Source organism: Vicugna pacos, chromosome 1 (assembly GCF_048564905.1).
Source record: "Vicugna pacos chromosome 1, VicPac4, whole genome shotgun sequence".
Classification (NCBI taxonomy): Eukaryota; Metazoa; Chordata; class Mammalia; order Artiodactyla; family Camelidae; genus Vicugna; species Vicugna pacos.
The window spans coordinates 13,248,335-13,265,629 of NC_132987.1; the positions used below are offsets into that span (position 1 = coordinate 13,248,335).

Consider the following 17,295-nt stretch of genomic DNA (forward strand, 5'->3'; position numbering starts at 1 on the left):
CTGTTTTTAATGTAAAAGCTACTTATCATAGGAGTTGTCATATAATAAATGCAACCCTCAATAGCTAAATCATAATATTAATTTTTGGATTTTGAAGGCTAGACTTTGTGTGTATGTGTGCGGTTGTTTTGAAAGATGGGTTTTATGTTTTGTTTTTGTTTGCTATTTTTAGCCACCAGGCCTTCTAGCATACCTGGACAGCTCAGATCCAGTTCCGGAGAAGGATGCTGATCGGATGCATGTTAGAGATAATGTAAAAATAGCAATGGTAAATATGCTTGTTCTGAGTATCTTTTCAGAATGCAAATGCTTTTCCTGAAATACACTAAAAATTTTAGAAGTAAACCAAGAATTCACTGTGTTAAATAGTAGTAATCTTTCAAAATAATTATAAACAGCTTCATTGAGGTAAATTTATATCCCAAAAATTTTTATCAGTTTTTAGTGTACACTTCAGTTATCTTTAGTGTATTTTCTGAGTTGCAGTTATCACCACAGTCTAATTCTGTGAATAGTAATAATCTTGTATGTTTCATTTCTCTCACTCAGCATATTGGCACATTGAGGAATGGATTTTTTTTTTAATTTCAAATGTATAAGGTGATATTTTATGCATAATATGTAATTGATAAATGTTGAAAGGGGCCAACACTGAAAAATTTAGTTTAGGTAGGACTTTATTCCTTACAAAGCTATCTTAATTATTAATGTTGGGCTATTTTTGAGAAAATTACTTAACCTCTTTCAAGATAATGCTGTTATAATAATGTCTTGTATGTGTTTTTTTTTTCTGTCTGCCCCCATCTCCCACTTACATCTTGCCATCCCTCTAAAAAGACTCATCTTGAAAACTAGATAGAATAATTAAGATTTCTTGGACAAAAACTGTAATTGGCTGTAGAAATTTTCACTTTGTTTTTTTCACTGAGCCCTAACATTCAGGATTTATTTAACCATGTGAAATAAATCGTGTGACTCAGCTTTACTTGGATTTTAAAAAATAAATTCACGTATAGGACTGTAATGGATTTCAACATTATTTTACAGGATCAATATGGAAAATTTAATAAAGTCCCAGAGTGGCAAAGACTAGCTGGAAAAGCTGCTAAAGAAGTTGAAAAATTTGCCAAAGAAAAAGTGGATCTTGTGTTAATGCACTGGAGGGATAGAATGGGCATTGCGCAAAAAGAGGTAAAAATAAAATCCCCTTCCAAACCTCTAGCATTTCTGTGTGTCCTGGCTACTTCTGCGTTGCTGTTCACAGGCATGGAAGACATATTTCTGACTGAACACGTGAAGAAATGTCACCTAGATCTGATGATATTTTTATATAAATTTTTAATTCATAGTTTTATGACAATGATTAGTTATTAAATGTAAAATTCCCATCTTTTTTTCCGTAACTTCCAGTTTCTTTTTTTTTTTACATTTTTTATTGATTTATGATCATTTTACAATGTTGTGTCAAATTCCAGTGTAGAGCACAATTTTTCAGTTATACATGAACATACATATATTCATTGTCACATTTTTTTCACTGTGAGCTACCACAAGATCTTGTATATATTTCCCTGTGCTATACAGTATAATCTTGTTTGTCTATTCTACAATTTTGAAATCCTGTCTATCCCTTCCCACCCTCCGCCCCCTTGGCAACCACAAGTTTGTATTCTATGTCTATGAGTCTGTTTCTGTTTTGTATTTATGCTTTGTTTGTTTTTGATTTTTCGTAACTTCCAGTTTCTATACTTTTAAATTTGTATGTATCTATTTCCTTCCTTCTCTGAACTTTGTTTTCTAGTCTTTCTTATTTAGCTTTTTTATTGAGAACTAGCCAGAAAAGTATTTTGGAAGTAAGAGTCACATTGTGAAATTAAATATACTGCGTGTACTTAAATTTTTCAACATCAGCTTCTCAGATCAAAGTCAGATCTAAAACAGTTTTAGTCTCATTTTTCAGCATGTAGTATGTGCTACAGAACCTAATTCAGTAATGTGCATTCTTCTGTCTACGATGAAATGTGCAGTGATTAAGACTGACTTTAAAGTTTAATGTAAAAGATGTCTTGATCTCACGGTTTTTGTTGACCACACTTATACATTTTTTCCCTTTCACTATCTTTTTTTTTTGTAGTAGCTGTTTTCTTTTTCAAGGCAAAAGAAACGGGTTTCTTATGAATTTCTAACACAAATGGGTTTCTTACGAATTTCCAGAATATCTAAACATAAGGCATCAGGTGCAACAGTACAAATATTATAGTCTTGTGTGTCTATCTGGAATTGAGACCAAAATTCTGTTCTTTAGAATTTGAGCTAATTTTCATTGTTCCATGAAAATTGATTTTCACGAGTGACACGTGCACTATAAAGAATCATTAGACGGGCTAGCCTAGGATAGTAAAGAGAACACCGAACTTTGAATGGCTCAATCTACATCTGACTCTATCATTTATTAACTCAAATGGCAAGTTATGGGTTTTCAGAATTTTACTTTCATTTTTCATAAAATGAGAGTATCAATACCTCTGTTCTCTATTCTATGGGCTTGCTTTGATGTGCAAGTAAGATAATAAATACTTTATACATGTCTGGTCATGGTAATATTGCTATAGCATATACATAATTGAAAATCTTCAGATATCATATGAATGATTTTCACAGTTATTAAAAATTATAAGCTCCTGACTTCAGGTAAATAAAATCAGTTCTAAAATAACAGTTGTTTCAAGCTGTTGGATATAATTATACTGAAAATAAGTTTTTGGCATTAGACTTCATACATAACATTTATCCAGCATAAGCTTGAACACAAAGCTATTTTAGCTAGAGTTGTGGATAACATCTGTTATTTAATGACAAAAATTCAGAGGGAAACAAATGTATTTTTAGTATTAATAATGTTTCATTGGTCTGTTGGTTTCATTTACATGGGATGTTATCTGAAGTGTTGAGCAAATATAACACCAAATAGGTATGCTTGTCAGTGAATTATTTTGGTAGCAAACTATTTCTGCCAAGGTTTTGTTCTGCCAAGGTTACTGTTTTTAACATTAATTTCTTTATGAAACAGTGGATAATCTTTGTGTCTGTTTTATTTGTAGAAATATTAACACCAAAATATCTAATTAATGATCTTGTACTTTAGCTAAAGTCTGAAAATTAACCTTTGTCCAGATTAACTGGCTAGTCTTGAAATGAACCACATTTCTTATATAATTAGAATGTTTATGATGTCAGTTGCATTTGTAGCTAATGTTCTGTGTTGGATTAATAATAACCGTTGGCTAATGTATAAAACTGCTTTTTTCTAATTTATGTCATTTTCAACTTGGAGATTTTTTTCTTAGCCAGTTAGGACTTTAAGCCTTAGTCTCTTAATCAGTCAACTTAGTTTATAGAGAGCTAGTTCTTCTTTTTCTGTGTAGAGTTTACATTTTCATTACTGTAGCCTCCCAGCTTTTTGTCCTCAGGGCAGGGGAAATTGAAGAAAGAACTACTTAAATAGAGAATTTAAGGAAAGATCTGTCATTAAAACTAAAATTTGAACTGTTTATATACTTTATTCAGGCCACCTTACATTAGTTCTCATGATACTGCACAGAATTAAAATTTGTAGGAAATACTTCCTTAATATGTTTTATTTCAAACAGCATTTTCTTTGTAAAATTTACTACTCATTTACCTTTATTCCTTCTGTGATGTCTAGTCTGTTTTCTTGCTTTATTTTATATGATTTGCCATTTCCTTAATGAAGTTATAGACTTTCATGTTTTAATCTATACTGCTTTCTACTTTTTGCTTCTGTCACATTGAGGATTAGAATTCTCATGTCTGAAATATCTACATGTTTTACTTGGAGTAACGATTCTTAACTTCTAGTCCATGTATGGACTTCCAAGAAGTCTTTGAAATCTTCCCCTCTAATAGTAAGCCTTATAAATGTGTCTTTTTCTGGAGTAGAACCATATCTTTCTTTGAATTCTCAAATGGGTTTATGACTGCCTAAAATTCGAGTCATAGACTTAGAGAAGCAGGTGAGCCTTTTTCTGTCTAAAAGTAATACGACTTATATTGGTGAAATTTGTGTAATAGATAGTTTAGCAGATTCAGGTTCCCTCTCATTTTTATTTCATTTAAAATTTTTTTATTTTTTTCCTTTTTTACAATTAAATTCAGGACAGAAACAATATGGTGAGTTTAAGTCCCTGCTACATGTGTGAAATGCATTAAACTGCCTGGCATGTGGAGTCATCTTTGATAATTCTTTTTCTAATAAATTAAAGTCTCACTTCACATGTGTCTGAGTGTAGATACTTATTTCTTGTCCATTAGCTTCTCTTGGCTTTGGTAGCAGTTTAATAATAACCTGTAAGGTTTTGCATTTATTGTTTTGCCATGATTCTGTATTAACTGCATGTAAATGTTTAAAACAAGTCACTTTTTTTTTTTTTTTTTTTTTACTGATAACAGATTTTATTCGTTATCACTGTAAACTTTAACAAAATTTGGGGTTGAAGCAATTCTAGGCTACATGGAAAATATTTTAGCAACACTATAGAAATAAATGCTGGCAAACTTATATTGTGATGTAATCTAATATTCTATCTTCATATTTTGTTCCATTAAGTTTGTCTCTGCCAAAATCACTTACAAAATGATTATATTCTGACTGAACTTATTTGGTAGCCCCAGATTGAGCACTATCAAGTTTTTTTTTCTTTTCCAGAATATAAATCAAAAGCCAGTAGTTCTTCGAAAGAGAAGACAAAGAATAAAAATAGAAGCAAACTGGGATCTCTTCTATTATAGGTAAACTTTAAGTCTCTTTTCCAATTAATTAAATTTGGCATTGCCATTAGAAAAATCATGACTTTTTTCCCTTTTTTTTTTTTTCTTTTTCTGGCCTGGATCTAGTGCTTTACGCTATAGATGTTTTCATGCTTTCAGAGTCAAGAACTATAACTGCTAAGATTGGTATGATTAGTGATGCTTCCATAAAATTAAGGCCTTTTATAGAGTATTGGTAGTATGAAGAGCCAGAGATACTTTTAGAATTTTATTAAGGTTTAGAGATGGTTACTTTAAGACACTTTATTATGGCTTATAAATAACTGTGTTGTAACTTCTTTAAAGCCTTGTTGAAAATAGAATCTTAAAAGAGTTGGATGAAGAAAACATGAGTAGACTTGTAGGAAATGAGTATCCAAGTTAGCTGACCTCATATACTTTCTCAGCCTTTCTAGGATGCCTATCCCTTCTTATACCCATCTAATGCGCCATCCTCCCACCTCCCCAGCACTCTTCCCTGCCACATGCATAGAAGAACTTTTAAGCAAACATTTTGGAGAGTTTGCAAACCTTTGAGATTACTCACAGTACTCAGCTGTGAGTGCAAGCTGAGCTATTGATTATATCTTGGGTAATAAAGGAAAAAAATGTGCTTTGAAAACTTCCACAGTATTTTAAAAGTGTAGTATGTATATAGTTTGGCCTTAAGAATATGCCTTGGTTTTCTTCCTCTGGAACCCTCAATTGTGTTGTCCCCCCTAGAATTCCCTTGGAACTCTGGCTTCAGACTTTCTAGGAGGATTGCAGATTGAAAAAGAATGGATATGAAGCCCATCCATCCCTAGTTCAGACTTGTGTCCAGATTTATTACAATGGTTAAATAATTTCAGGAATAAAAGGAAAGTATTTTGAAAATGTCAACCAGAGCTTGGCAGTTTAACAGTATACTTTTCTTAGGTAGTTTGTAACGTTCTAATGTAGAATGTCACTCATCCCACAAACTTCACATCTAGTAATCCAGAGACTCTTATCCCTAACCTGAAATTTGATACCTGTTTATGGTTCTTTTCTGACTGGAATTTATATTAGCAATGAATATTGAAATTGAAATATCAGTTCTTTGTTTTGAAATTCACAGAGATTTGTTTTTCAGTTTGTGTTCATTTTTCCTTCAACATTTTAGTATGAAAACTTTCAAACATACAGAAAAGGTGAAAGAATTTTACAATGAACACCTTTATACCAGTGACTAAAATTCTACCATTAACGTTTTACTATATTTACTTTACAGAGATTTTATTTTCTTTCTTTCCACTTGCTAAAGTTTATTCATTCCACTGTTTTGTTGTTTATTATGAGTTGTAGTAAGGCATATTTATAGTTTTTTTTTTTTAATGTTTGTTGCTTCCCACTATTTTCTGATTACATGTATGTCTAGGTTTGGTCAGGACCATGCCAGGTCAAACCTAATTTGGAATTTCAAAACACGAGAAGAATTGAGAGATAGTCTTGAATCTGAAATGAGAGCGTTTAATATTGATAGAGAGCTCGGTAGTGCTAATGTGATCTCCTGGAACCACCATGAATTTGAGGTAAATGTTAATTTTGGGTGTGTGTGTGTGTTTTTAAGCATGTATTATTTTTTGACTTCTTCCAAAACTAAAAAAGTTGGTAGTTGTCTAACATGTATCTTTACCTATCACTCTTAATTTTATGGAGGAAATATTGTAAAACTTTAACCTTTGCCTGAGATGAAAGAAAAATTAATTTTGTTAAGTGCCTGAGCTTTGTGCCTGAGAGTGAAATTAATGCATTTGATCCTATGTATCCCAGATCTGTCCTTTAATTTTTTTTTTCCTCCTTAGATTCTTGATTGAAACATAGTCTGTTCCTCTTGTTTCTTAATTTTTGTGGTAGTTTGATTGTGAAGGTGGCCATTTTTTTTTCTGTTCTATTAAAATATTAACGTGAAAAATGACAAAATGAGAACAAGAAACGTGTTAGTGGTAGATGATCTTGTATGTTTGTGTATATAATTTAAACTTTTATTACAGCTGTAAATTTGAGCATGTGCATGACCCTGCTGGCTTTGCTCTTCAGCCCAGCTGCATGTCTGAAACATGCAATGATTTCTTTGTGCTTGTTCCCTCCTCTTTGAAAAACTTTCTTTATTTTGATTTTGGGAGTCCGTGTTCTCCTGGGTGTTCACCTTTACTGTCCATTCTTCCTTATTTATTTATTTTTCCTTTTTTCCCCAACTGTTAAATGTTGGCTGGTCCTGAAGGATCATCAGTTCTTGGACTTCTTTTCATTTATATTTATTGCCTCAGTGATCTCATCCATTCTTGTGGTTTTAAATTTTTTTTTGCTGGTTGCTTCCAAATTTTTATCTACTGCTTAGACTTTCTTTCCTAGACTTCGTACTTTTATTCTAATATCTAATAATTAACTAGAATTTAGCTCTGAAACTGTTGTTTGTTTTTCCCTCGAAGCTACTTTACTTGAAGAGTTTCTGATTTTAGATAATGGCAGTTCTTTATTTTCTAGTCAAAACCCTTAAAATTATCTTTTTCTCATGCCCCCAAATTTTGTCAGCAAATTGTATTCAGTGCACCATCAAAATTTACCCAGAACCCAGCCCTCTTCCCTCTATATGATTGTAGCAACATCCCTGCTTCTCTACCTTTGCCTCTTTGCAATCTATTACCAACATAATCGCAGTGTGATCTTGTTACAATGTAAAGTAGATCATGTTAACTTCTCTGCTCAAAGCCCTGGGGTGCTCCTATTGGTTCCCAAGTCGCTTAGCAAAAGCCTGGGTCCTTAAAATGACTTACAAGACGGCATCTGCACCTCCTAAGTCCAGGCATTATTTCTTTGATCTCATCTCCTAACATTCTCTTTCTTGCTTTGGCCGCATTGGCTTCCCTGAAAACGCCAAATTCATGTTCTTGACTCAAGATATTTCTACTTTCTGTTCCCTCTGTCTAGGGTATTCTTCTGTCCAGATAGCTTCATTTTCTTCTGGTCTTTTCCTGAATGTCATCATCTGAGTGTGCCTTCTCTGACCACCTTGTTTTAAAATGCATCCCTCTTCATACATAGACAGTCAGACAGACAGACACACATTGTCTCTATCCCCTTTCCCTGCTTCATTTCACTCTGTAGCACTTACTATCACCCAACTACCATATATATGTTTTAGTTTTTATCTGCTACTTCTATAAGAACAGAAATTTTTGTTTGTGTATTGCTGCATCCCTGATGACTAGAGCAGTGCATGGCATGCACCTTGTATTCTTAGTAAAGAAAAGTTTAATGAATTGAAACTCAGAATTTATAGGAAAAAGTGAAATGGATATACATATATACATATCTATATTTGATTTTGTATAGTTTATATTTTTAGAAATCAGTCATTTTAGGCTTTGTAAAAAGAATTTTAATAAACTGATCAAGGAATTCCTTTTTACGATTGCTTGCAAATCTTTGCTTGAGACAAGCAGCCTGAGTACAGGGGTCATGATGCTGTCCTGGCTCCTGATCATGGGCCACTCCCTCATGTATCACCCCCGATATGTGGCCTGGAGTAATTGGACATACAGAGAATGAATGCTGTATAAAAATGTACCATAAAATGTAGTTAATTTGGGAAGATGAAGGACGGCCTGAAGTACCTTGTGTGAGTTGGGCGAACTGTACGATGTGGGACCATTTGCTTCTTGCTTGATTGTGGCCAGCCAGGAAGGGAATGAAGCAGAAATCCCTAATGATGTTTTGGTGCTAATCTTAAACTTTCTTGGATACCATATAGTCCTGTTTTTATCAGCAAGTTTTACATTCATAAAATTGGTATGTAATCCTGACTCTTAACATTTAAGTCATTAATAATAATGAATTACCAGATATTTTAAGAAATGATTTTTTTGTTCTTGTTAAAGCCTGTCTTATAAAGAAAAAAAAAGCTCTGAACAGAAAAATTTAAGAAGTGATTATGTGGAAATTGCCAAAACTCGATTGTAAACTAGAATAATGTAATTTGCTTTTATTAATAAAGGTTAAATATGAGTGCTTGGCAGAAGAAATCAAAATAGGAGACTATTACCTGAGATTACTGTTGGAGGAAGATGAGAATGAAGACAGTGGATCAATTAAGAGATCGTAAGCTTCTCTTCATATCTTGTTATGTTTGTTTTCACTGCTAGTTTCATGGCTAATTTTCCTGTGAACTTTTTTTTTTAAATCTAGGTATGAATTTTTCAATGAGCTCTATCATCGTTTCCTGCTCACCCCAAAAGTAAACATGAAGTGTTTATGTTTACAAGCCCTTGCTATTGTTTATGGCAGATGTCATGAAGAAATAGGACCTTTTACAGATACAAGATACATCATTGGAATGTTAGAGAGGGTAAGGATATCATGAAAAGAAACCGCTATTTGGTAGTGTCATTGGGGTCTATGTTCAATTTTCAAAACTAAAATTAAATGCTGTTTGATTACACTGCTACCATAACTTTCTAGATGAGTTTTTCTATATTTCACATTATGCTTTTTTAAATATAAGTTAGATGAATAGGAAAATGGTTAATGGGTTAGCATTTGTCCATGTCAGTGTTTTTTTTTTTCAGTTGCTGCTTTTGAACAACTTTAGCGACCTATTTGCCAGTCTTTAAGTATGGATGAGCTGGACAGGTGTATAAAAGAAATAGTGATTTTTAGAGTTGTACATACTTTGGTTTTCTGTTTTGGAAAAATTTTAAATGATGCTAGCATACTAAATTTCTAAGTGTGAAAGTAGTAAAACTTTTTAGAACTACAGTGATAACCAAAAGAAAGGGATCCTTCAGTTAGCACTTTTTTTCCCCCCTTTTTTTAATTTAAGAAAGTTTGTCATTTAACACTTGAGCAAGGTGGGGGAAAGAACAAACTGATCAGTTCGTCCATCACGCAGCTCCAAGCTGAGTATTACCTGTTACAGTGTACACACTTTATTCTTTCGTTTGTGTTTGCATTCCTCTTAAATTGAACAATTAAAATTTCAGTGAACTGACTTAGAACCATTTCACCAATTTTTTAAGTGATCTTCAGTGCTTGTCATAATTGCCTTAACTATCTTATGCTTTGTGGATTAGAAAGCGGATTCTGAATAAATTCACAAAACACACCCAGGAAATAATCAGACGAAAATTCTTATTGTTTGCTGTTACACCAGATCGCACTATTGAATTCTAATTCACTGTTACTCCAGTGAACCTGAGTACTTGTGGCATAGCATTTGTATTGTAGTAAGATGCATTTTTCCTTCTTGTTTATGTTCATGATGATGTGATTTATATGAAACAGTAATTCTTTAGAATTTTTACTTAGTATCATTTGGGCCAATTCTTTCATGTACTTCAATTTTCATATTTATTCTTAAAGCTATATAATAATCTTTTTATAACAAAATCACTATCTTTCTAGGGAAATTAGACAAGTCATATAAAATTAAAAAGAATTTAAGACATTGAGGAATTGTAATAATTGACAATCTTCTCTGATTGTCTTTGTTTAAAAGATGACATTTATTTCTTATTGGCTGTTGATTGACTTTGTCCAGTGGTGGTAATATCTTGCTTTGTTTCTATTCACTTCTAACTAAATTCTCATTTATTTCAATAGTGTACAGATAAACTTGAACGAGATAGGTTGATCCTCTTCCTTAACAAGTTGATCCTTAATAAGGTACAGTATTTTGCGTAGGTGTTCTATTATTTCCAAGTAGGTCACATGTGTATGTAACAAAGATTAATAATTACACTTTAGGTGAATTATCTGGACATGATTCTTACCTTTTCCTCTCAGATCAGAAAGCTCTATGCAAAGGTTTTTAAATGAAGTAAAGTGAATAAGTCCTAGGAAAACTTGACTTAAATTATAATCTCTTTCTAACGTTTAAGAACTTACCAGTTTTTATCTTGTTTACAAAAATAAACTGGAACATTAAAAAATTTTTTAATGTACTAGATTTTATTTCTGATTATAGAATAACCTGTTTATTAACAAAAAGGCCTTGCAAAATGCAGGGTAATTTTAGAACCAGAGAATTTATCATGACTGCTATTCTCATCAGGCTTTAATTTGTTTATTTTTATTTTATTTTGTTCAGAGTATATGTAAGTAAAAATCTTTTATGTGATCTCTCTGTAATATAGTTTTGCCCTTTTAATCTTTATCTAAATATATGCCTTTTAATCTTTATCTAAATATATGAATACAAAATCTTGAAAATACCAAGTAATTATAGTTGTGTGTCAGTTTTTTCAAAGAGATTCCAAATAATTCTCTTCTTTGAGAGCCTTTTAGGTAGTAATGTCTATTGGAAAGATTTTAGATGATGTAAACAATGTTTTTGTCTTCCAGAAAAATGTTAAGGACCTCATGGATTCAAATGGAATCAGAATCCTTGTGGACTTGCTCACCCTTGCGCATCTCCACGTGAGCCGAGCTACTGTACCGCTGCAAGTAAGTGTGTTTGTCTAGATTTTACAAGTTTAACATTCTTTGAGTATGAATTTAGGATCAAAAGACTCATAAAATCTCAAAATATGTCAGTATGTGTGGTCTTGAATGTGTTTCTCCAATATATTATTGTGGTAGTACTGATGTCTGGGAGATTGTCACACATTCAAAAAGTGAAATAACCAAGATGGACATTGATGAGTTTTATTTTTCTGATGTCTCTTTTGTCTTTTAAAGTAACTAAATCTCTAATGTGACTTATTTTGAGGCAGTGTGTCCTTCAGGATTTAAACTGAACCCATCATTTGTGTAACTAGAACTGTTAGCATTGAAACCAGCCAGGAACAGGACAGAGTTGCAAGTCTCTACTAAAAGGCCCCTTCTGACACCTAACTTACAGAAGGGATCTGTACTTAGCTCATTGATGATTATTTTGGTTTTAATGTTACTTTTTGTGTAATCTCCTTATTCTAAGAGATGTGTCATATTTTGGCAAAATTGTGAACCAAATATTGAATACTAGGATATGACATTTTCTACTATCAGATATGAATAATAGTAACTATAATGGTTTGTATTATATTACAGTGTACCAGGTACTATTCTGGTACACATAATATATTAACTCTTTAAGTCCCCCAACAGCCTTCCCATTTTACAGATGAGGAAAGTGAGAAACAGAGAGGCTAAGTATATTGCCCACAGTCACCCAGTAAGGGAGAGAATCAGAGTTAGAACCCAGAAGTCTGTGCTCTTAACCATGCTCCTGTACCTCTCTATATGAATCTAACTGTGAAAGCTGACAGTAATAAGAGTATTTAAGATCATGCTTTAATAAAAATACTAACCACATAAAAATCCTATACTGGATTCTTATAAACATGGATATATAAAATTATCTGTCATGAGGGTAGTAGATTGAAAGTAAGTATTTAAAACCACTAAAAACTTTCCTGTTAGCATTTTAACTCTTCGATCTCAGGTATTTATTGAAACTTACTTGGAGTGAGTTTTTTTTCCCTCAAAAGAACTTTTAATATTTTGGTCATTGTGATTTAGGTTAATGATATATGTTTAATGATATAGCTATTTGCAATATTGTTGTCTACTAAAATTTTAGTGCCCTGAGAATGTTTTACTGACCATCAGAAATACAGATGTCTTTAAATTTAGCTTAGCTTGCCAAGTGAATTTAGGAAACTGTTTACTTCAGATACATAATAAGGAAGTAGCTTTTTCGGACTATGAGATTAGGCAGCTAATCCTTAACTCTTAAAGTCACTTAAAATTGTATTTAGATGGATTTCTAAAGAAATGCAAACTCAAATTAGTACTGTGTAACTTTTTATGATATCTGCCCCCTTAGATTTCTGCCTTGAAAAATAACTACATCTTTTTAAAATTTAGAGCAATGTAATTGAAGCTGCTCCAGATATGAAAAGAGAGAGTGAAAAGGAATGGTACTTTGGCAACGCAGACAAAGAAAGGAGTGGCCCATATGGATTTCATGAGGTATATGTCTTAGAGAAACTTTCTGTGGAAGTCTTTGCCTTTCTTATGGCCTCCTGCTTTAGCACATGTAGAGGTGTGGAACTGATTTAAATTACTGTCATCAGCTCCAAGGGCTCTGCCATTTCATTTCCACACACGCACATGCACACACGCATGTCTTTAAACTTTATTGTTTAAAAGCTGTTGCATATGGAGGTAACACTCAGATTTTTATTGAATTTTATGTAAAAGTTGCTACGTGAATAATTATGTCAAGCCATAATGCTTCTATATTCTGTGAACAGGTAATGTTTAATATGGAGTCTGAAATTCATTGAAAATTGCCTGTGCAGTCCAAGGACAGTTTCCGTCTTACCACCTGCTAATGTTTGATTCTACCTTCCCATCTTCGGCTTCCCAGGCTTAGTTGGAATTTAGTCAAAGATAGTTTTATAGGAGATGAAGCCTTCTGATTATATACTATTTGGTTGTTTTACACTCTACCTGCCATTTTTATTCTTTCGTGTTCTTTATGCTTTGCAGTTTGACAAACTAAATGATTATTTTCTTATATTAGTAGCCAAATTTATGCTCCCGAGGCCTGTCTGTAAGTTTGTTGTTTTCTAATAGTGACCTTGCATGTTTACTTCAGTTTAGTCTGTATTTACTGTAAAATAAAAAAACATTAACAAACCTTTTCATTTTGTTTTGTCTGTTTGTAAAAATGATGCCTTCTATTCATTTAGATGCAAGAATTGTGGGCCAAAGGAATGTTAAATGCAAAAACCAGATGCTGGGCTCAAGGCATGGATGGATGGCGACCGCTTCAGGCAATACCCCAGCTTAAGTGGTGTCTGTTAGCCAGTGGACAGGCTGTACTAAATGAAACTGACCTTGCTACCCTTATATTGAACATGTTGATCACAATGTGTGGATATTTTCCAAGCAGGTAAAGTGTAATTGAACATTTCCATGGTTAACGGGGACTCTAAAACTCTTGTCCTCCCCATTTGTATGGGTGCTTGCGTGGTTATGGCATGGGATTTATTCTGGTGATTTAAAGCAAAGATATTCTATTTGTGGCCTTAAGGGAATACTGTTTTGAATTTTGGAGTTTTTTGAAACAGGTATAAAGAAATAAATCGCAAATTGTTTTGATAAAATGCTGAATTAAAGCAGCTTTCCCTGGGAAACTTCAAATGTTACAAAACTGAGGCTTACTAGCTATACTCTTAGCAGCAGTAACACTTGTCGTATTCATGTGAGTCAGGTATGAAGAATTTGAAATAAACACAGTGTAGTTCACAGACAGTGATGAGTCCTGGTTTTTGATCTGTCAGGTTAGCCCCTCCTGGTTTAAGAACTAGACCTACGTCTTGCTACACTTGAGTAGTGAAGGTGAAACTGTTATCCAGTGATAGCTGTAATTGTAACCCTTGCATGGAACTTTTCAATCTTTATAAAATATTTGCATATACAACATCTTACTATTAAACTAAAGATATTTTGTGATGGAATTTACTGAGAAATTGTCAGTTTTATAACAGTCGAGGCTTTCATAGTTCTAGTTTTGTTTAAAATTCAGATCAGGCTTGAAACCATACAATTAATGTTTATAGAAGTACTGTAGGATTCAAATTAAGGCTATGCTTGGAAATTACTGAAAGCAGTTAAATTAAGGTTTAAATTTATGTGACAGAATTTGATATGCCCTTTGGGGGAGTAGCCACTGACAGTGTGTTGGACAACACCAAGTTTAATCAATTAAATAATAAATAAGAGTCTTTGGCTCTTCTAGGGTACTGTTTTTCAAGGAAATCTTATGGAAGGAAATGAAGTCATATTAAACAGCCAAATAGATTTAAACCAAAATACCTAATCATGTTCCCAGCTGTATGAGAGCTTAGTCTTCATTAACAAAAAAAGTAAGGTAACATGCTTCATGCTTAGTAGAATGTCATATGCGCTGAACATACAAATTTTAATAAATATATTAAATGTTGACCCTAGAAAATATTTTCTAGGGATCAAGATAATGCCATCATTCGACCTTTACCCAGAGTGAAAAGACTGCTGTCAGACAACGCTTGCCTTCCCCATATTATTCAGGTAAGTGACTTTTATGTTATGAAATTAGGACCAATATTTTAAGGATTATTTTCTCTTACTTAGTTTTATTATGAGTCGCAGTCTTTCTTCTATTGTAGTCTCTTCCATTTTCAAAAAGTGAACCCCAAGTTGCATTTATTTCACTTACTCCTAATCGAGTTGGTATTCTGAGTATACTGTGGAAGATTGTATATCCAAGAGCCTAAGCACAGGACACCTCCAGAGTTATTCTCCAAAGGTTTTATTTTTCACTCGTTCTTAAAGTCACAGCATTATAATGACTTAAAGGTGACACGCTCCAGTCTGTGGTGCATGTCGATGTTAGGGATGCTGGGCGCACACCAGCAGACCACAGATGAGGACGTGGTGGGTTATATCTTAGGAAATAATCGCAGCAGTCTCGTCAGCTTGCCTTCGGGTTTCACTCTTCTCCGTTTTTTGTTTTCATGGTTAACAACTGATCCAAAGCACTGAGTTGGAATTATGTAAGATACACTGAAGTATCTTCTTGTTTCTTATTATTCTGCTCTTTGGGAATTAAGGTACCTAAACTCCAGATGAACCCTAAGTCAGGACCCAGAGATTTCAGGGCAATGTTTTCCTCCTGTCTATGGATTATTCTGTTGTCAGATCTAATTTTATATAAATATATACATATATATATTAACCACACGTGGTGTGACTTTGAAATTCATGTCAGTAACCTGTGCTGTTTGTATCCATCAGTTGTATACTGGTGTGAAAAGGGAGAGGAGAGTTACTCAGTTTGTATATTTTTACATTCACGGATGTGGAGGTGCCTGTTTAACTCCCTGGTAATGAAAAAGCCTCCTGAATATGACACTGACATTGCCCTCTCAACTTCTGAAACATTTTCCCCAACTTTTGTTATTTAAACATTTACATGCTTTTCTGCTGTGGGTATCTCTGATCGGAGGTTTAAATGACAGAGCACTGCAGTTACGTCTTGTAGCTCACCACCAGTGCAGCCCCGGGGACCCTGCAGCTGTGTGTGCGAGGGTGGTGTAAGGAGAGGAGTTTGGTTTTTATCCTGGCCTTTTTCAACATGCAGATAAAGGATCGTGCCTAAAAAAAAACCTACCTGTCCCATACATTTTTCTAAGGCTTATGAAACTGAAAGGAAAGAAGTACATGCAAATGATGTTGAATTTCAGGCCAGGAAGGGATGACTAAAATACACATTTTAAAAGATATGGTCAGTGTAACATGAAGCTTTGGGGATTAACCAAAAGTTTTTAGTAATATCTGAACAATTAAAATGATTCAAGAGAAGAAATCTATTGATAAACCTGGCTACTTTTAATAATATATGCCTCCTATATTTTTTATACTGATTTCAAAACATAGTTTTTAGAAGCTATTTTTGATTTTACTTAATTTTCTATACTTTAGGAAGCCTTATTCTCGCTAAGCACAGTTAGGCAGCTGTAGTGGTTTAGGGGAATATTATCTACATTGCTTGGTACAGGTTTTACTTTAAAAGCAATCACCAGTTTTACCATCTGATACAGCTCCAGAATATTAAGAGTGGTCTCCAAATACAGTGAATGATACAGTGAGTGAATGGCCTAGGTTTTCTGTAGACACAATTTCTGAGTTGTTGCCTTCATTCGCATATTTTTGTTAAAGTGATGTAAAATCTTGAACTACAAACACTATTTAACACTAGGGAAAATCCTGTTATTGCATCTTAAATTTTTCTTTTGTAAAATATTTCATAGTACTAAACAATCTAAATACCTTGTTGAACAGATAAGATGCCAAAACACCGAGAAATTTAACTTACTTATTTGAAAGACACACTGCTGTTCAGTCTCACACTCTGAATCGAGAACTTTGACTCCCTGATCTGAGCTAGCACTTACCCTCATTATTGTAAACTTTTTTACTGGTAGCATTTGACTTCAGACTGGGGAGTCTTCAGAAGTAAGTATTGATACAAAACTGAAACGCCACTTTAACTAAGAACTAACATTTCTTTGTCACGTGTTTAGTCATAGCAATACTGCATTGTGCTTTACTAGTCCAGATTCATTGCCGTGATCCCAGGTGGTCCTTTAGCTAGCTAGCTCAGATTTCTAGAGACCACCACATCTTTTAGTACTTTGTGGTAGTAGAAGTTTGTGTCCTGTAACCCTTTTGCCTTCCACCTGCACTTACAGTTCTGGTTTTCAGAGCTGTTTCACTGAAAGCTGTTCTCCGATCAGCTCTTTGAGTTTTCAAGTAGTCTTCAGGGAATGCTTCGTTTCAACCCAACTGCCCTAAAACAAACCCAAAGTATAGCTGCTTTTATTTTTCCTTTTGTCATTAACAAAGAAGTCGATCCAGGAAAATACCTGCACAGGAAGCAGTTTTACCTGTAATCATGACAGAACAGCTTCAGGC

General features: G+C 33.6%; 1 protein-coding gene across 1 annotated transcript in view; it reads left to right on the plus strand.

The window, feature by feature from the left end:
• The window catches only part of DNAJC13 (DnaJ heat shock protein family (Hsp40) member C13), a 108,992-nt gene that overhangs the window by 52,543 nt on the left and 39,154 nt on the right, over positions 1-17,295 (plus strand). The window contains exons 19-29 of the mRNA XM_006214570.4: positions 173-268; positions 1,048-1,191; positions 4,727-4,809; positions 6,227-6,380; positions 8,846-8,949; positions 9,037-9,196; positions 10,450-10,512; positions 11,191-11,292; positions 12,697-12,801; positions 13,527-13,729; positions 14,805-14,889. Coding sequence (XP_006214632.1) covers positions 173-268; positions 1,048-1,191; positions 4,727-4,809; positions 6,227-6,380; positions 8,846-8,949; positions 9,037-9,196; positions 10,450-10,512; positions 11,191-11,292; positions 12,697-12,801; positions 13,527-13,729; positions 14,805-14,889 — 1,299 coding nt within the window. The remainder of the gene's footprint in view (positions 1-172; positions 269-1,047; positions 1,192-4,726; positions 4,810-6,226; positions 6,381-8,845; positions 8,950-9,036; positions 9,197-10,449; positions 10,513-11,190; positions 11,293-12,696; positions 12,802-13,526; positions 13,730-14,804; positions 14,890-17,295) is intronic.